This window comes from Papio anubis, chromosome X (assembly GCF_008728515.1).
Source record: "Papio anubis isolate 15944 chromosome X, Panubis1.0, whole genome shotgun sequence".
NCBI lineage: Eukaryota > Metazoa > Chordata > Mammalia > Primates > Cercopithecidae > Papio > Papio anubis.
In genome coordinates this window covers 81,009,380-81,030,593 of record NC_044996.1, presented here as the reverse complement: position 1 = coordinate 81,030,593, position 21,214 = coordinate 81,009,380, and the positions used below count along the sequence as shown (strand labels likewise).

The 21,214-nt window shown below is 37.7% G+C and overlaps 1 protein-coding gene across 1 annotated transcript in view; it reads right to left on the bottom strand.

Annotated features, from left to right (window-relative positions):
* Nucleotides 1-21,214, bottom strand: part of TEX11 (testis expressed 11) — a 329,846-nt gene that overhangs the window by 71,861 nt on the left and 236,771 nt on the right. The window contains exons 17-19 of the mRNA XM_031660592.1: nt 17,018-17,142; nt 12,413-12,498; nt 11,524-11,580 (exon numbers count right to left, since the gene is read on the bottom strand). Of these exons, the coding sequence (XP_031516452.1) occupies nt 11,524-11,580; nt 12,413-12,498; nt 17,018-17,142 (268 nt within the window). The remainder of the gene's footprint in view (nt 1-11,523; nt 11,581-12,412; nt 12,499-17,017; nt 17,143-21,214) is intronic.

Sequence of the window (21,214 nt, the reverse complement as noted above, 5' to 3'; positions counted from 1 at the left end):
TGAACAAAATTGAGGGAAAAAAGTCTCTGAGCTTGAGGGTATATAAACAGAAACCTCCCAAACTGAAAAGCAAAGAGAACAAAGACTAAAAAAAATACAACAGAATATCCAAGGACTGTGAGACAACTACAAAAGGTGTAACATATGTGTAATGGGAATACCAGAAGGAGAAGAATAGGTAATGGAACAGAAGTAGTACTTGAAATAATATGACTGAGAATTTCCCGAAATTAATGTCATATATATAAAATCACAGATTCAGGAAGCTCAGAACATCAAACAGGACAAATGACAAAAAAATGACATGTAGACATTTCATTTTCAAACTACAGAAAATAAAATATACAGACAAAATTCTGAAAAAAGTCTGAGGAAAAAAATACCTTACCTAAAGAGGAACAAAGGTAAGAATTACATTCCACTTTTGCTCAGAAACCACACAAACAAGAAGAGACTGAAGCAAATTATTTACATGTTGAGAGAAAATCCCACTAACCCAGAATTTTGTACCTTGTGAAATTATACTTCAAAAGTGAAGGAAAATAAAGACTCTCAGACACAGGGGTGGAGCAAGATTATGGAACAGAAGGCCCACCCATCATCCTCCCCCACTGCAGGAACACCACATTTAACCACTGTCTACACACAAAAAAGGACTCTCATAGGAACCAAAAATCAGGTGAGCACTCACGTTACCTGGTTCTAACTTCACATTGTTGAAAGAGGAACTGAAGAGAGTAGGAAAGACAGTCTTTAATCACCAATGCCACCCCTTCCCTATGCCCCAGCAGCTGCCTGGTGCAGAGAAATCTGTGCACTTGAGAGAGATAGAGAGAGTGCAGAGACTATCAGATTTTGCATTGAACTCAGTGCTGCCCTGTCACAGCAGGAAGGAAAACTGGGCTAAACACAGCCAACTTCCGCTAACAGAGGGAGCATTTGGACCAGCTGTAGCAAGTGGGGAATCTCCCATCCCAATCGTTGGAATCTGAGTTCCAGTAAGCCTCATCATCATGGGCTAAAGTGCTCTGGGGCTCTAAATAAACTTGAAACACAGTCTAGGCCACAAAGACTGCGAGTCTTAGTGCTGAGCTGGGCTCAGAACCAATGAACTTGGGGGCATGCAACTTACTGAGACACCAGCTGGGGTAGCTAAGGAGGTGCTTTGCTTGTTCCACCCCTCCCCACCCCTGGGTAGCATAGCTTGTGGCTCCAAAGGAGACCCCTTCCTTCTGCTTGAAGAGAAGAGAGGGAAGAGTAAAGAAGACTTAGTCTTGCGTCTTGGATATCAGGTCATCCACAGTAGGATAGGGCACTGGGCAGAGGCATGAGACCCCCATTCCGGGTTGTAGCTCCTGGATGACATTTTGATGCACACCCTAGGCCAGAAGGGAACCCACTGCCTTGAAGGGAAGGACCCAGTCCCGGAAGGATCCATCACCTGTTGACTGAAGAGCCCTTGGGCTGTGAATAATCAGCAGTGATCCCAAGTAGTACACAGTGGGCTTTGGGTGAAACTCTGAGCTGTGGGGGCTTCAGGTGAGACCCACCACATTCCCAGCTATGGCGGCTATTGTGAGAGACTCCTTCTGCTTGAGAAAAGCAGAGGGAAAAGTAAAGAGGACTTTGTCTTATGCCTTAGGTATCAGCTCAGCCACATTAGGGTAGAGCATCAAGCGGGATCTTAGGATCCCCAATTCTAGGCCTTGGCTCTTGGGTGGTATTTCTGCACCTGCCCTGGGCCAGAGGGGATCCCACTGCCCTGAAAGGTGAAATAAGGCCTGGCAGCATTTACCACAAGGTGGCAGCATTTACCACAAGGTGACTGAAGAATCCCTTAGGCTTTAAGTGAACATCAGCGGTAGGCTGGCAGTACTCCCCATGGGCCTGTGGAAGTGGGAGGGAAGAGTGGGAAGGACTGTATCTCATGGTTTGACAACCAGCTCAGCCACAGTAGAATAGAACATCTGTGGTAGACTTCTAAGGTTTTTGACTCCAGTCCCTGGCTCCTGGACAGCTTCTCTGGACTCACCTGGGGCCTGGGGAAACTTGCTGTCCTGAAGAGGACACAGACCTAGCTGGTTTCACCACCTACTGACCGCAGAGCCCTAGGACCTTGAACCAACAACATAGGTGGTAGTCAGGTAAGTGGTTACAGTGGGCCTTGGGTGAGAACCAGGGCTGCATTGGCTTCAAGTCTGACCCAGTGCAGTCCTAGCGGTAATGGCCATAGGGGTACTTGTATCAACATACCCCCAATGTCAGACAGTTCAGGAGAGAGAGAGCGAGAGAGAGAGAGAGAGAGAGAGACTCCATTTGTTTGGGGGACAGTAAGGGAAGAGAACAAGAGTTTCTGCTTGGTAATCTAGAGAATTCTTCCGGATCTTATTCAAGACCACTAAGGTAGTACCTCTATGAGTATACAAGAACCATAGCATTACTGGGCTTGTGGTGTCCCCTAATGCAGATATAGCTTAGATCACAGCACCCAAGTACTTCTCAATACCACGAAAGCCCTCCCAAGAAGGACAGGTACAAATAAGTCCAGAATGCAAAGACTACAATAATACTAATTATTCAATTCCCAGATACTGATGAACACTCACAAGCATCAAGACCATCCAGGAAAACATGACATCACCAAGCGAACTAAATAAGACACCAGGGGTGAGTTCTGGAGAAACAGAGATATGTGACCATTCAGATAGAGAATTCAAAATAGCTGTTTTGAGGAAATTCAAATTCAAAATAACAGAGAAGAAATTCAGAACTCTATCACATAAATTTAACAAAGAAATTGAAATAATTAAGAATCAAGCAGAAATTCTGGAGTTGAAAAATGCAATTGAAGAATATGTCAGAGTTTCTAAATAGTAGAACTGATCAGGCAGAAGAAATAATCAGTGAACTCAAAGACACACTATTTGAAAATACACAGTGAGAGGAAAAAAGAAAAAAGAATTTTAAAATGATGCACAGCTACAAGATCTAGAAGACAGTTTTAAAAGAGCAAATGTAAGAGTTAATGGCCTTGAAGTAGAGGCAGAGAAAGAGACATGGGTAGAACGTTTCTTAAAGGGATAATAACAGAAAACTAGAGAAATCTAGAGAAAGATATCAATATCCAAGTACAAGAAAGTTATAGAACACCAAGCAGATCTAACCCAAAGAAGACTACCTTAAGACATTTAATGATCAAACTCTCAAAGGTTCAGGATAAAGAAAGAATCCTAAAAGCAACAGAAAAGAAACAACATACAATGGCGTTGCAATATGCTTGGCAGCAAACTTTTTCGTGGAAACCTTACGGCAGGGAGACAATGGCATGACGTATTCAAAGTGTTGGAGGAAAGAAACTTTTACCCTAGAGTAGTATATCTGGCAAAAATATTCTTTAAACATGTAGGAAAATTAAAGGCTTTCCCAGACAAACAAAAGCTGAGGGATTTCATCAACACCAGACCTGTCCTAAAAGAAATGTTAAAGGGTGTACTTTAATCAGAAATGAAAGGATGTTGACGAGCAAGAAAAAATCATCTGAAGGTACAAAACTCACTAGTAATATACAAATACACAGAAAAAAACACAATATTATAGCACTGTAAGTATAGTGTGTAAACTACCCTCAAATAGAAAAAACTAAAAGAAGAATCAACCAAAAAACAATAAATATAACAACTTTTCAAGACATAGACAGTATAAGATACAAATAGAAACAACAAAAAGTTAAAAAGTGAGGGGAAGAAGTTAAACTGTAGAATTTGTATTAGTTTTTTCTTTTGCTTGTCAGTAGTTAATTTGTTTACGCAAGCAGTGTTAAGTCATCAGATTAAAATAATGGGTTATAAGATATTATTTGCAAGCCTCATGATAACCTCAAATAAAAAAATTACATAAAACAGATACACAAAAAAATAAAATAAAGAAGTTAAATCATACCACCAGAGAAAATCACCTTCACTAAAAGGAAGACTGGACAGAAAGAAGGAAGAGATAGTCAGTATATCAACTAGATATGTGCACTCAAATGTTTGTTGCAGCACTATTCACAATGGCCAAGATTCAGAAGCAACCTGAGTGTCCATCAACAGATGAATGGATAAAGAAAATGTGGTACATATACACAATGGAGGACTATTCGGCCATAGAAAAGACTTGAGATTCTGTCATTTTCAACAACTTGGATGCAACTGGAGGTCATTATGCTAAATGAAATAAGCCAGGCACAGAAAGACAAACTTCACATGTTCTCACTTATTTGTGTGAGCCAAAAATTAAAACAATTTAACTCATGGAGATAGAGAGTAGAACAATGGCTACCAGAGGCTGGGAAGGGTTGTGGGGGGTAGAAGGAAGGGAGGATGGTTAATGGGTACAAAGAAATAGTTAGGAAGACTGTATAAGACCTAGTATTTTCTAGCACAGCAAGATGACTATAGTAAAAAGTAATTTAATTGTATATTTAAAAATAACTAAAAGTGTATAATTAATAAATGTTTGAGGTGATGGATACCCCATGTACCCTGAAGTGATTATTACACATTGTATGCTTGTATCAAAATATCGCAAGTAGCCCATAAATATATACATCTACTATGTACCCAGAAAAAATTAAAAATTAAATTAAAAGAAAAAAAACCTCTCAGACAAAGAAAGTTGAAGGAATTTGTTGCCAGTAGATTTCCTTGTAAGAAATGTTAAAAGAAGTTATTTAGAGAGAAGGAAAATGATATAGGTCAGAAACTCAGGTCTACATAAAGACAGGACAAGCATCAAAAGAAGAATAAGTGAAGGAGATACTACTCAGACATAAAAGGAATGAAATCATGTATTTTGCAGAAGCATGGATAGAACTGGAGGCCATTATCTTTTTTTTTTTTTTTTTTTTTTTTTTTTTGAAGGCTGAGTCTCGCTGTCACCAGGCTGGAGTGCAGTGGCGGATCTCAGCTCACTGCAAGCTCCGCCTCCTGGAGTTCGCCATTCTCCTGCCTCAGCCTCCCGAGTAGCTGGGGCTACAGGCGCTCCCGCCACCTAAGCCCAGCTAGTTTTTTTTTTTGTATTTTTAGTAGAGGGTTTCACCGTGTTGAGCCAGGATGGTCTCGATCTCCTGACCTGAAGTGATCCACCGTCTGACCTCCCAAAGTGCTGGGATTAGGAAGCCGAGCCACCCGGCGCTGACTGGAGGCCATTATCTTAAGTGAAATAACTCAGAAGCAGAAAGTCAAATGCCACATCTTCTCAAGTGTAAGTGGGAGCTAAATAATGTGTATACATGGACACAGAAAGGGATAAAATAGACATTGGCGACTTGGAAGGATGGGAAGGATGGTGGAGGAAAATAATCCTGAAACCTGAAATACCCATAATGCCTTGGGTGATATTGGAAAAACACTCTAAAGGGGAGGGCAGTGCCCAGAAAAACTCCATAATAAAATGCAAGTGGTTTATACATGATCATGCTACCTGTGAATGCAAGGAGGAGGTACTCATGAGCAGAGAGTCTCATTTCCCCTAGGACTGACTTTGGAAATGCATGGAGAGCTGCTGGATTCTATTGTCATTGGGACAGTGCCCTATAAACAGTTCTTAACTGATTGACAAGGAGCTGCTTAATTTATGGATGGCAGTTTCAAGGTGAACAAACAATATTCTGTTTGGAAGGCTACCATCTGATCAAGGAAGGTAAAAACAAATCATCTTAGCAGGCTGAACTGCATGCTGTTTTCCCAGCAGTGAAGGAAGAATTGAACAGCGGTAAAAGCCCCTAGGTTTGGGTTTTGACTGACTCATTGGCAGTGGCCAATGACCTGGCCATGTAGTCTTACAGAAGGGAAATGGAAAACTGGCCCATTAACAGGATGTTTGTATGGTGTATGACTCTATGAAAAATCACTATGGAAATCTGAGGGGTGCATTAATGTAGAACATATTGATATCCATCAGAAGAATCCCCTTCCAGGTTTGGAAGGTGATGAGAATCAACAAGTGGATATCCCTGTGTGCTCCCTTGAGGCGGCCGCCTGGGTCCATGAAATTAGTGGGCATCTGGGGACTCAGCAATACAGAGATGGGCTGAACCTAGACATATCCCTCTTGTACCCTCTGAAGTTGAACCTGGACATATTCCTCTTGTACCTTCTGAAGCACAAAATGCCAATAACTGTTCTGTTTTTCAACAAAAGAGACAGAGACTTAAGGTGGCTATGTGACAGATTCCTCAGGGGGAAGGCCCTGAACACAGCTAGCAAGTCAGACTGATGCTGATAGCCCCAGGGTATGAGTTTCGACAGGAATAGACACTAACTCTGGATTGGCCTTTGCTTACACAGTGGTAGATGCAAATGCTCAGAATGTAATAAAAGAACTGGAAGAGAATATATTGCACCAATTTGGGCTGCTGAGTCACATTTTTTTCAGACCAAGAAACACACTTTACAACCCATAATGTCCAACAATGGGCAGAGCTATATCCTCCTTAGAATAATAGTTAGAAAGGGAAGTCAGAACAAGCAATCGAAACATTGGTTGTCTAAAATGGGGGCAGACACAGGAATGAAGGATAGGCTTACATGCCTTCACAAGCTCACACTCAATATTGGGGGGTGGGGCTAAGGAAGTGTCCCCACTAGATAGACTCCTCTGTTTTTCTGCTGAGTCTGAGGAAGAGGAGTTGGGGAAGGATGCTACTATGACTGCAATTCTTCCCCAGGGTGTAGGACACTGGTATGATGACAATATTTTCTTTCTTTCTTTCTTTCCTCCTCATATCACCTCAACTTTATGTTTCCTACCTGATGAAACATGTGCAAGACCATGGCTGCAACTACAAATGTTGGAAACAGGGCTGATTCCTAAGCAAGAAACCTAACTATATTTTTAAATTTTTATGTCAGAATTCCTAAGGGCCTCATGGGGGCAGGTTGTGTCTTTACCCTGTCTAGCAAAATTGGGGTTAAAAGTAAATGCAGTTGTATTGCTTAATGGTCAAGATAGTCCACTAATTCTCTATCTATAAAACCCTACCTTATATAAATGGGAATGGACTGAGCAGGAGGCATTCACTAGATTAGTAGTGCTGCCTGTAATCTGGACTAGCACCTAATATTCTTTCAAATGTGGAAAAGTTTGGTTATAAATAGAAAAAAGGAGGAATAGTAGATGAGAGTAAGAAATGAACAAATGGGTTATGTAGTAAGGGAAATCCAATATTACATCAGTACCTTGAAAGAGTCTCAAAGCAAAAGATGATATTGTCTCTTAGTTCAATTATACCAGATGCCTGAAAAGGTGAAGCCATATATTGTGGAGACCACTCCTGCTTTTGGAATCTGACCAAACAGAAGCCTGGAAACCTCAGTGGCCTTGCCCTGGGAGACAATTTCATGATATAATGATGGACTGGACAAATTATTAATGACTGAATGGGACTCCAGTATTGTGCCAGTATCTTTTTTTTTTTTTTGAGATGGAGTCTCGCTCTGTCACCCAGGCTGGAGTACCCTGGCGCGATCTCGGCTCACTGCAAGCTCCGCCTCCTGGGTTCATGCCATTCTCCTGCCTCAGCCTCCTGAGCAGCTGGGACTACAGGCGCTCGCCACCATGCTCGGTTAATTTTTTGCATTTTTAGTAGAGACAGTGTTTTACTGTTTTAGCCAGGATGATCTCAATCTCCTGACCTCATGATCCGCCCGCCTCGGCCTCCCACAGTGCTGGGATTACAGGCGTGAGCCACCACGCCCAGCCATGTGCCAGTATCTTTTAACTGTTATGATCCTTTTGTTGTATTTGGGATCTGTGGTCAAACACCAGGGATCTTTACACTGTGGTATTATACTGTGGTATAATTAGAAGTGTATTTGGTCTGAGGTTGCTGGCACAAGGGTCCTAAAACCCTTGGGAGAAAAGAATGGGCCAAAGACCTTAACAGAAATCTTACCAAAGAAGATATACGATGACAAATACACATAAAAAAGATGCTCCAAATCATACATCATCAGAAAAATGCAAAATAAAACAATGAGTTACCACTGCATACCTATTAGAATGGCCAAAATCGCAAACACTGACGACACCAAATGCTGGTGAGGACACACAGCAACAGGGACTCTTATTCACTGGGGGCAGGAAGGAATGCAAAAGGGTACAGCCACTTTGGAAGACAGTCTACCAGTTTCTCACAAACCAAACATACATAGTCTTATCATATGACCTAGCAATCACACTCCTTGGTATTAATATTTACCAAAGGAGCTAAAAAGTTACCTGCACATGAATGTTTACAGAAACTTTATTCACAATTGCCAAAACTTCAAAGAAATCAAGGTGCCCTTCAGGAGGTGAATGGATAAATAAAATGTGATACATTCATACAATACAATATCATTCAGTGCTATCAAGACACAAAAATACATGGAGGAACCTAAAATGCATATTACTAAGTGAAAGAAGCCAATGTGAAAAGGCTACATATTGTATGATTCCAACTGTATGACATTCTGGAAAAGACGAAACTATGGAGGCAGTAAGGTGTTGATGAAGGAGGAATGAATAGGTGGAGCACAGAGAATTTTTAGGGCAGTGAAAATACTCTGTATGATATTGTAATGATACATACATGCCATTATATCTTTGTTCAAACCCATAGAATGTACAACATCAGGAGTGAACCCTAATATAAATTATGGACTTCAGGTGATTATGATATGTCAATGTAGCTTCATCAATTGTAATAACTGTACCACTCTGGTGGGGAATGGAGGAGGCTATGCATGTGGTGGGGAGAGGGGACATATGGGAATCTCTGTGCCTCCTGTTAGTTTTTTTGTGAACCTAAAATTTAACTAAAAAAATAAAATATTAGGGCCAAGCACAGTGGCTCACACCTGTAATCCCAGCACTTTGGGAGGCTGAGGTGGGAGGATCATGAGGTCAGGAGTTTGAGATCAGCCTGGCCAACATAGTGAAACCCCGTCTCTACTAAAAATACAAAAATTAGCCAGGTGTGGTGGTGGACGCCTGTAGTACCAGCTACTCAGGAGGCTGGGGCAGAAGAATCACTTGAAACCAGAAGGTGGAGGTTGCAATAAGCCAAGATCACGCCACTGCACTCCAGCCTGGGTGAAAGAGTGAAACTCCATCTCAAAATAAAAAAATAAATAAACATATAAATACAAATAAAATATTAAAAAATAAAGTGAAGTAAAAACTTAAAGCAGACAAAGGAATGAATATGGAAGTATTGGCAAACTCAACTAAAGAAGTTTACAGGAAGAAGGGTAGAACATACTATAAGACTGGCCTTATCAGTAGGGGTCTAACATATAAAGACTGTGGTCAGGAAAAGTAGCAGAATTTTCAGGGATAAATCTTAGAAGTCTGGTTTATATAAAGTAACTTCTTAGAATAAATTTTATTAATTTGAATTTCAGCTGAGCTAAAGTTGATTTCTTTACTATTTAATTCGGTGATTCCATATCAAATAATCTAGGAAGGGTCCATTAATAAAAATATACAGTACAAATAAGAATGAAGACATACAAAGGAACGTATAATCTATTTAGAGAAAAACTGCTTTTAAAAAATTTAGCATATGAGTTGTTAGTACTTAGGTAGATGCTGCTCATTTATAACCACAGGAATTTTGGAACAGAAAAGGCCTATAAAAATTATCCAGTCCAGTTTTTAAAATTTTACAGATGAGGAAAATAAGGCTTAGAGAAGTTAAAGAAGTTGCCATTGCCTACGGTAAATCAAAACTTATTGAAATAGTTGAACTTATAATTCAATTCTCTTGAGCCCTCTCATTGAATTAGGCGCTTATATTTTTTTTTTACAAGTTAGTCTAATCTATTTGTTAAATCAGGTTCTAACCTCTACCTGAAAACATTGCTAGAGGATATTCTCTATCACTACATTTATTTGAAAACAGTGAAGGTATGTATTTAAAAGTGTTTTGTAATTTCTCATTAATTCAAACAGGATTCCCTCCCTTACCCCATTTCCCAATTGGTTTTAATGTGTGTGGTTTGACTGTATGCCACAATTATGAGGAATATGAAGCACCTTTAAGTCCAGTGCTGGAGATATTATAAATAACTAATATTCAGTCATTTAAATAAATTGAGTGGCAATTATGTGTCAGATACTGCCCTAGGTTTCACTGATGCAAAGATAAATACAAATATAGTCCCAGCCCTCAAGGCACTCTTACAATCTAGTAGCTATCATGGTTTAGTCCATTTTTAAAAAAGCTTCTTATTGTTGAAAACTTCAAAGATGTCCAAATGTTAACAGACAAGCATAATGAATCCTCATGCACCTATCACACAGCTTCAATAATTATTAACTCATCATCAATCTTATCTCCTTGATACCTCCACCCACTTCTTCCTCTCCCATATTATTTTGAAGCAAATTCCAGACATCATATTATTTCATCCATACATATTTCAAGATGTGTCTGTAAGAGATAAGCAATCTTTTAAAAAACCAACCACACTACAATTATCATGTTTAAAAGTTAATAATTTCTTAGTATCAGCAAATATTTGGTCATTATACAAAATTCCAATTGCTTCATCTTTTGTTTTAAGTTTGTTTGAATTCCCTTCTAATGGATTTATGAAGCCTATAAAGAAAAGGCAAAACTTATAACATGCAATTGGGTAAAATTTGCATTACGAAAATGACAGTTATAAATATCTGTCCTATGTTATCTCAGTCAAAGATATTTCCAAAAGAATTTATTTGAAAAAATATATTGCCTCTGGTGAAGTAGAAGGAACTATTACAGACTTCTTGTCTAAGAAGAGAATGCAGAGATGGGTGATATTTCTCTGAAAGTTATCCCTAATCAACACTCTGAGTAGAGTTTTCTTTCAAATAATCAGGAGGTAGTGAGTTTTGTGAATGAAAAATTGGTGACCAAAGTCTTCAATGAATTGTTACGTTTTAGTATCTTATTCCAAAGATATTGTGCACAGAAATACATTTGAATACTCTCAGATGACCTGATAGAGAATCATAACCAACAAGCCATCCAGGTTGTATGTTCCGTGGGAAAGTAAAAGATATGTCTATATTTGAGTCATCTGTAAGAAAGGGGGAACAGATGCAATATCATAATTCTATCATAGATAATATTATTGAGGGCTTATTAAGTTCCTGACACTCTAAATGTTTTACATGTATTAACTTATACTCTGGTTTCTCTACAGATCACATAAGTCTTTTGCCTTTTAGATGTTTTAACTCACTGAGTCATCACAGCAACCCAATGACATAGGTATTATTATTTTTCCCACTTTATGGATGGGGAAACTGAAGGCCAGAGACGTTAAGAAACTCGCTCAAGGTTACACATCTGATAAGTAGTAGAGCCAGGATATGAACCCAGGAAGACTGGCCCCAAAACCTGTATTGATCTTACCCACTACACGAAGTATCTTTTAATATACGATTTATATTGTAAGTTACTATAATTTGTCTAATGGAGAATACATCATTTTTGTTGGAATAACTCACTTATCTTCAGATTCCGGCATTTCAGCAATTTTTGGAAGAACAACACGAAGCAAACACCTGTATGACAGAGTAATATTGGAAGTGATTCTTAGGAAGAAACGTGTGAATGAATACATACCAAGTTACTAACCTTGATTACTCTGGGAGGGAGAAGTGAGAAAAGAGAGGGTAAAGGGGAGATTAATTTTATTTTATTTATATATATATATAATTGTTTTAACAGTTGCAATGAAAACATACCAATTTTATCCTTTTGAAAGAGGAATTTAATAAAAGAATTTTAAAACAAAAGCGTTGCTTATAACAAATTCTTAAATGGTTCCACAGTTTATATCATTGCTCAAAAACACCGGCTAGAACATCAGGTATGGTAAATCAGTCTTTATATTTTTCTTTCTGTAAAGGAACTGGAACTGGCCTTTGGGTCTCAAACTGGGATCACTATTCTTTGAAGGGATCTGGTAGCATAATGGCAAACTGACAAAATAAGGTAGTTGGTAAAGTTTTAAAACCTAAAAAGCTTTAAAAAATACTATCTGTCCTGAATGATTTTTAAATATTTACCTTACTGAAGGGATGAAAGTATCTCAAGACTCCTCTGACTCTTTTATTTATGTGACTCCATTTCCCTTTTGGAAATGTGGCCTCAAGTGTAACTGACCAACAGGAGAACCACTCTAGAATCCTGCTGGTTTCTCATTTCTCACAGTGGCATTTTCTCAGTCATACCATTAAGTACTTATCAAGTCCCAACCTCACCCTCCTCTGCTTCGCTATTTTATGCAAAAGTTTCCTTGATCTCAACAGCATGATTTTGGCAAACTATATTGACCAAGAGCAAGATAAGCAGAGGAAATACTTTCTCTTCCACAGGATGTAGGTTACTTACTTTACAGCTGTAAGAACTTGTTCCTGGTCTTCTGAATGTTGAGCTAAATATTCCAAAGCTTTTTCTGCCACAATTTGTTGTCCATTCTAAAAAGAACAAATATAATATGTTAAATTACATCTCAAAGTGATACTGAAAAATGTTGTCTATATTCCTGTTCATTAAAGATAAGACAAATATCTAAACATGTTCCTTTTGCATTCTCAAAAAAGCTACTGCAAGATAGTAGAATGAAGATACAATTCACTGACAAAAACAGAACACATTTGTATTAGCCCCAGAAACTGAATCCTCCCTATTCACAAACACTCAATACTTGCCAATACTACCCTTAGTCCACTAGGACTAATCTTATTGTGCTCTTTATCCCCCACTTATTAGCAGTAAACAAAAGAAACCCAGATTGTCAGGTCACCCTCATTTCCAGCACTCTATTCTCAAAAGTCTCCATATATCCCCTCTTCTGTCCTCTTTTTCTATCTCTCCCCCACTCCTCCAACCATTCCACTATGCTCTCTGAAATTCAGTCCACTCTCAGCAAAATCTCCTCTACCAGCAACCTCTTCCCTAGAAGTTTCCTCCACATTCTTGCTCTAATGGAAATCTAGGTTTCTGCCAAGGATGCTGCTTCCACTGAAGCCCTCTTAAGTGGTGGCTGTTTTTGCTCTCACTAGCTTACCCATAGGCCTGGAGATGGAGTAGGTGTCTTTCTTGCTCTTCATTGCCATTTTAAAATTATTCTCCCATTCTATTCCCTAAAATCCTCAACTTTGAATTTCCTATAACCAGACTATATCACCCACTACCCTTCATTGTTGCTGTGGCCTACTAGCTCCCAGGTCATTTCTTCTCATTTTTTGGTGACTTACTTATTGCTCAGTTATATTTTCCCAAAACTGCTCCTGTCTTAATTTTTGGCATTTTCTTCTAATTTTTGTAGTTTTTTTAGTGATGGGGTTTCACCATGTTGGCGAGGCTGGTCTCAAACTCCTGACCTCAGGTGATCCACCCACCTCGGCCTCCCAAAGTGCTGGGATTACAGGCCTGAGCCACCACGCGCGGCGTATTTTAGGCATTTTCAATATATAGGTAGAGGATCCTCCCAATATTCTAGTTTCCTGGTTCCTGAAATTTTACTCTAACAATTACCTTAGCTGTTCACTCCCACAGTCATTCACTAGACTCTGCCATTACTAACAATTGCAATCATTTCATACTCTCAGTCAGGGCTAGGACTAGGGTGGGGCAGGTGAGGTGAGTGAAGCACCTAGGGTGAAAAATTTAAGGAGGCTCTCAGTGTTGTACAAGTACCAAGCCTTTACTTGTACCACCCAGAGAATAGGTTCCTCCTTAAGTTTTGTGCCCTAGGTGTCTCCCTCCCTCCTCCTAGTTCTCCACCCCAGTTCTTACTTTCACATATTCTACTTTCTGTCTACCGTCTCTTACCTTTCCAACTTGATACCTCTATTATCCTGACTCCAGCAATCCTTCAACTGCAGTAAGACCCCCAACCCACTGATGCCGCCAGTTTTTCACTGTCCCTCATCTCCTTGATGTTCTACTGCATACCCAGTTTAAATTCCATGGAGACTAATTATAACCACTCCCTTGTTCCTTGATTTTCCTGCCCTTCTTTTGCTTTATTGTATTCATCTGGCAAAACCCCAACTTTGATTAAGTCCAACTTTCTACTGATTTTGGTGCTTACATCCATTCAGCTGAATGTGGCCAGAAAAAAAATACATACAACTACTTGTTTTATTTTAAAACTTCATCAAATAGCCTTAGTGCTACTGGCAAGCATATCACACTTCCATAGTCATTCACTTTCTTACTTTCCTGGATGAATAGTTAATACCTTATCCCTTCTTCTCAACTCCCTAATACCTCCTCTCCTGAGCTCAGAATTTGAGACTGAGAATGGTTGAGAAGAAAAGAGGAACTAGCAAAGGAGAAAGAAAGAGTGACTCACGAGGTAGGATAAAAATAAGGATAATGTGGTGTCCTGGAAGCCGACTGTGTTTCAGGGAGGAAAGAGTGATCAACTGCATTGAACGTTGCTGACAGGTCAAATACAATGAGGACTGAGAATTAACCACTGCAATTTACAATAAAGAGGTCATTGGTGACCTTGACAAAAGCAGTTTTGTTAGAGTGGTGGTGCAAACGCCTGATTAGAGTAAGCTCAAGAGAGAATTGGAGACAGTAAATATAGACAAATCTTTAGAGGAGTTTAACTACAAAGGGAAGAAGAGAAATTGGGGAGTAGTTGGTGAGAGAAGGAAGGTCAAGAGGTTTTCTTCCTTTTTGTTTGTTTGATATGGGATAAATGAGCATGTTCATATGCTGATGGGAATAAACCAGTAAGAGAATAAAAAGTTGACAAAGTGAGTGAGAAAAAGGCAAGAGGTGATAGAAACAAGTGTGTAAGCTTAGAGACTGGCTTTAGGAAGGAACATGATAGCTCATCTATGGTGGCAGTTGAGAAGACAGACTATGTGGTGTGATTGCTGGTGTGCGAGTAGAGGTGGTAGTAGGAATCTGTGGAAGTTCTCTTCCTGACTGCTTCAGTTTTCAGAACCTAGAATATCCACATTTTCTCTTGGGAGGTGGGGGAATGAATTTTGTAAAGGGATTTAAAGATAAGGTAGCTTATTTTAAAAGAAGAGAAAGCAATGTTTTGCCTGCTTCATACCCCACTCTCACTCCCTTGTCTAGACTCTCATTATTTTAAAACTGGATTATTATCACCGTCTCCCATTCTGTCCTACGTATAATTTCTCCCCATTCATTTCCCCATGCACAACCCAAATTATTTTCCTAAAGCACTACTTTTACACAAATTACCATCAATATTTTCTTATTGTTTAGAGAATAAAATGTATATATAATCTTGTCACAGCTACTTCTTCTACATTATCTCATACTCCTCCCCTATAGTATCAACATAATAATAAAAGTCATGGCGGGCGCAGTGGCTCACACCTGTAATCCCAGCACTTTGGGAGGCTGAGGTGGGCAGATCACTTAAGGCCAGGAGTTCCAGACCAGCCTGGGCAACATGGTGAAACCTTGCCTCTACTAAAAATACAAAAATCAGCCAGGTGTGGCTGGCGCACACCTGTAATCCCAGTTACTTGGGAGGCTGAGGCACAAAAATCGCTTGACCCTGGGGGGCAGAGGCTACAGTGAGCTGAGATTACGCCACTGCACTCCAGCCTGGGTGACAGAGACTTTGTCCAAAAAAAAAAAAAAAAACAAAAGCCACTATTACATCAGGTAAAACATCTGGAATGGTGGAAACATAAGCCCTCCATCACTTTAACCAAACACTGTGTCTCTCAAGCCAATTACATTCGTTTCTCCATGTCTTGTTTATACCATCCCTTCCTTTAAAAAACATTCTTACTTATGTAAATGCCACCTTTTCCCAAACCCATCTTAAGGTTTCCTTCCACTGTAGAGACTTCCCAAATCAATTCTGGTTCTCAGTGCTCTCTTCCTACTCTGAATTTTGGTAACTTTTAACATATACATTAGCTATTTGGTCTTTATTCTATATACTTACATAGAATTCTATATTCTGTAGACTTACTTTCCTAATGCATGGCTTGTCTGTTCAAATTGACTTGTGAGATCCTGGAGGAACATATTTCTAGCATCTAGCCCAATATCTTGCCCAAAGTAGTTGCTAAATACAGTTTGAATGATACGTATTTTGATGTCAATGAGTAGGGTAATAGAACTCCTGAAGGAAGAAAAGTATTTGGCAGATGCAGATATGGAATGTATTTGTGAAGAATGGGGAAGAAGATGAAAGAGAGGAAACCCAAAGGCAATTATCTTTTTAAAGGAAGGTTTATAAATATACATTTGATGTAGAAAGCCAAAGAGAGCTGCTGGAAGAATTATGGAACTGTAGTTCTGATCAGGAAGTAAAAAGAAGATAAACTTAACAGTTTATAAATCACATTTTCAGCCATCTTAATCAATCTTCGTAACAATCCTGGAGGTAGGTATTATCTTTATTTTGCAAAGGATGAAATTAAGACTTGAAGAAGTTAAGCACATATTAAATGGCAGAGCCAGTATTCAAACCTAGTCTAAGAGCTCCACAGATGCTACTATGCTTTTCCTAATTCAATATATTAATAAAACCAGAATTCTGTAAGTAACAAACAGGGATACAATTATTTATTACTTCTAAACTAACATTGTTTTGTGGTTATGAACTCAAAGGATTCACAGAAATTTAAACCATTTTGTTTAAATTGATGAGAAAGATAAGTTTCTATATAGATAGCTATTTATTGACATGGTATGGCATTTTGAATTTGGAGTTTCTTTTAAAAATTAATGTTTTGCTATGTTTATTTTTATGTTGTTTTGAGCACAACTCTGTTACCTCACTGTTTCATTTACTTTAGTCTGCATTATAGCGAAATGAGAAGAAATAAAGCAGTTCTGCAACCAAGTCTGGCCTGAAAGTATGAGGCAAAACAAATGGTAAAGGTCTCTCCTGTGTCTAACTGATAATGATTCTATTAATTGTCTTTCAAAAAGGAAAAGGGATAAAAATCGAGTAGATGAATACATATGAATTACCTCTAGAGCAAACTGGGCAGCTAAACTTAGAAGCATGGTAGGTGAACCTCTCTCTGCAACTAGATCATTATCTTCGGACTCTTCATCTGTTAATACATTCTCTAAAGTAATTATTGCCTGCAAAGCTGAAAAACAAGAAAACAATTAAAAAATGATATACTCTAATCAAAGAAATTACATATCTATGGTTAATTATGCCACAATGAATTTGGAACTTATTTTAAGAACATTAATATCTTTAAAATATTAGTATTCTTAAAGTAATGTGAGTTGCTAAACTTTCAAGGAGGACTCGAACACCAGAAAAATGCCCAATTGGGCAACTGCACTTCTGTGAATTTATCTTATGGATATATTTGCAAAATTAAACAAATATACATAAAGATATTCATCCAGCATTGTTTGTAAGAGTAAAATATGAAATCAGCCTAAATTCCATCATAATGAATGGGCTAAACACACTTTGGTACATCCATAATTTGAAATATAATACAGAATAAAATAAAAAATTGAGTAGCTGTGTGTTGTATTCCATTATATTCTTAAAGGTGGAATACGACAAGTTAAATGTGTGTACTATAGACAAATAAATATTTGTTCAAATTAATAAGCAAAAAGAGAGATAAATGTAATCATAAAAATTCAATTAATCCAAAATAAAGCAGAAAAAAGGAAAAAGAACAAATGGGACAAACAGAAGATAATTAATAAGATGCTAAATTTAAATCTAAGTGTATCAATAACTATGCTAAATATAAATGACCAAATGACCAATTAAAAGGCAGAGATAGTAAGACTGAAAACAAAACAAAACACAACTTTTAAATATATGCCCCCCACAAGAAATACACTTGAAATATAAAAACAAAATTGATTGAAAGAAGAGGATGGGATAATATACACTAAAGTGAAGGTAATCAAAAGAAAGTTGGAGTGGCTATATTAATATCAGATAAAGTGAATTTCAGAGCAAAGAATATTATTGGCAATAAAAGGTTATTTCAAGACAATAAAGGAATTAGTTTATCATGAGGACATAACTCTAGATGCTTATGCACCCAATAAAATTTCAAAATATAAGAAGCAAAAGCTGGTAGAACTGCAAGAAGAAATGAACAAATCCACAGTTATAGTCAAAGATTTCAATATCCTCTCTCAATAACTGATAGCACAGAAAATCAGCAAGGATTCAGTACACTTAACACTAAATCAACTTGATGTGACTAACATTTATAACACTCAACCCGACACCAGCAAAATGTACATTCCTCTCAAGCGCACATGAAATATTTACCAAGAAAAACAATATTCTGGGCCCTAGAACAAGTCTCAATATATTTAAAAGGATTAAAGTCATACAAAGTATAATCTTTGACTACAATGAAATGAAATTAAAAATCAACAAAAGAATGTTCTCTGGAAAATCTGCAAATATTTGGAAAATAAGTAACACATCTAACTAATCCACAAGTTTAAAAAGGAATCAAAAGTTAAATTGGAAAGTATTTTGAACTGAATTAAAATGAAAACATCACATATCAAAATTTGTGTATCGTCACTAAAGCAGTAATTAGATGATAATTTGTAGCATTAACTGTCCAGATAGACCAGAATAAAGGTCTTAAATCAATGACCTCAGTGTTCACTTTTGGAAATAGGAAAAAGAAGAGCAAATGGAACTCAAAGAAAGCAGAAGAAAGGATATGATAAAGATAAGAATGTAAATAAATTAAATAGAAATCAGATAAAAACAATAGAGGCCAAGGTAGGAGAATCGTTTGAGCCCTGGAGTTTGAGACCAGCCTGGGCAACATGGTGAGACCCTCTCTCTACAAAAAAATTTAAAAATGAGCTAGGTGTAGTGGCATGCACCTGTGGTCCCAGCTACTCGGGAGGATGAGGCAGGAGGATAAACTGAGCCTGGGAGGCCAAGGCTGTAGTGAGTTGTGTTTGGTTTTTTTTGAGACTCTATCAAAAAAAAAACAAAACCAACAACAACAACAACAACAACAAAAAACTGATAGAGAAAAATTAGTAAAACCAAAAGCTGGGTTCTTTGAGAAGATCAATAAAATTGACCTTCTGCATTGATTGATCCTCTAGTTACACTGACCAGGAAGAAAAATACAGAAGACATAAATTTCAAATATCAGGAATAAGAAAGGTGACACCACTGTAAGTTTTACATATGTTAAAAGGATAATATGGGGGATATTATGAACAACTTTAGGCCCATAATTTCAACAACTTAGATGAAACAAATTTTTGAAAGACACAAACCACCAAAGCTAAATCAATAAATAATAGATAACTTGAATAGCCCTGTATCTATTACATACATTTAATGTATAATTAAAAACCTTTCCATAAACAAAACTCCAGTCCCAGATGGCTTCACTGGTGAAATCTACCAAAAACATTTGAGGAAGAAATAATATCAATTCAACACAAACTCTTTCAGAAAACTGAAAAGGAGAATATACTTCCCAATTCATCCTATGAAGTCAGTATTACTCTGATAGCAAAACAAAAATCATTACAGGAATATAAAACTACAGACCATTTTCATTCATGAACATAGATACACATATTCTAAACAAACCATTAGCAAATCAAATTATATAAAAAGGAGTGTACATCATGATCAAGTGGGGCTTGTTCCAGAAATACAGCATTGGTTTAACATTTGAAAATCAATTAATATAACTGACTATATTAACATATTTTTTTAAAATTGATCATTTCAACAGATACAGAAAACCATACAACCAAATTCAACATCCATTCCTTACCCCTCCCACCACCAAATGGAACTCCCTCAACCTGATAAAGGATATCTGTGAAAAACTTACAGCTAACATATTTACTGGTGGAAGACTCAATGCTTTCCCTCTAAAATCAGGAAAAAGATAAGGATGTCCATTCTCATCAGTTTTATTCAAATTTTACTGGAGAATCTAACAAGAGCAACAAAGCAAGAAAAATATAAATTGCACCCAGATTGAAAAAGAAGTGAAATCATCTTTACCCACAGGCAACATTATTGTCTATTTAGAAAATCTGATGGGGCTGGTGCAGTAGCTCATGCCTGCAATCCCAGCACTTTGGGAGGCCGAGGTGGGAGGGTTCCTTGAGGCCAGGAGTTCGAGACCAGCCTGGCCAACGTGGTGAAACCCCATTTCTACTAAAAATACAAAAATTAGCCAGGCGTGGTGGTGCATGCCTGTAATCCCAGTTTCTTGGGAGGCTGAGGTACAAGAATCACTTGAACCCAGGAGGTGGAGATTCCAGTGAGCCGAGATCGCGCCACCACACTCCAGCCTGGGCGACAGAACAGGTCTCAAAACAGAACAGGTCTCAAAAACAAACAAACAAAACAAAACAAAAATAAAATAAAATCTGATGGAATCTACAGGGAAGGTACTGTACTGCAACTAAGAAGTGAGTTTACCAAAGCTGTAGGATATAAGATCAATATACAAGAAATCATTTGTATTTCTACATATCACCAATAAGCAATCAGAAACCAAAATTTTTTAAAAATGCCATTTAAGATAGCATAAAATATAGTGTACTTAGGGATAAATCTGACAAAAGATGCACAAGACAGGTACAATGAAAAGTAGAAAACATTGCTGAGAGAAATTAAAGACCTAAATAAATGGAGGTATGTAAGTTACTCATGGTTTGGAAGACTCAGCAACGTCATTAAGATGTCAGTTATCCCCAAAGCTGATCTATAGATTCAATGTAATCCCAATCAAAATTCATTTATGCAAAACTTAAAATAATGATTCCAAAATTCATATGGATATACAAAGGCCTTGGAATTGTTTTGGCTATCCAAAACAATTAGAAAAGAGAACAAAGTTGGAGTTCAAATTTATTACATAGCTACACTAATAAAAACAGTATGGGAATAGTGTAAGGATAGATCTATTAAAGTTGACTTCAAATTTATTACATAGTTACACTAATAAAGACAGTATGGGAATAGTGTAAGGATGGATCTATTAAAGTTGACTTCAAATTTATTACATAGTTACACTAATAAAGACAGTATGGGAATAGTGTAAGGATGGATGAATAGAAGAATGGAATGGAATAGAGTCCAGAAAGAGATCCACACATATATGACAACTAATTTCTGATAAAGGCACAAAGGCAATTTAATCGAGAAAGAATAGTTTGTTAAAC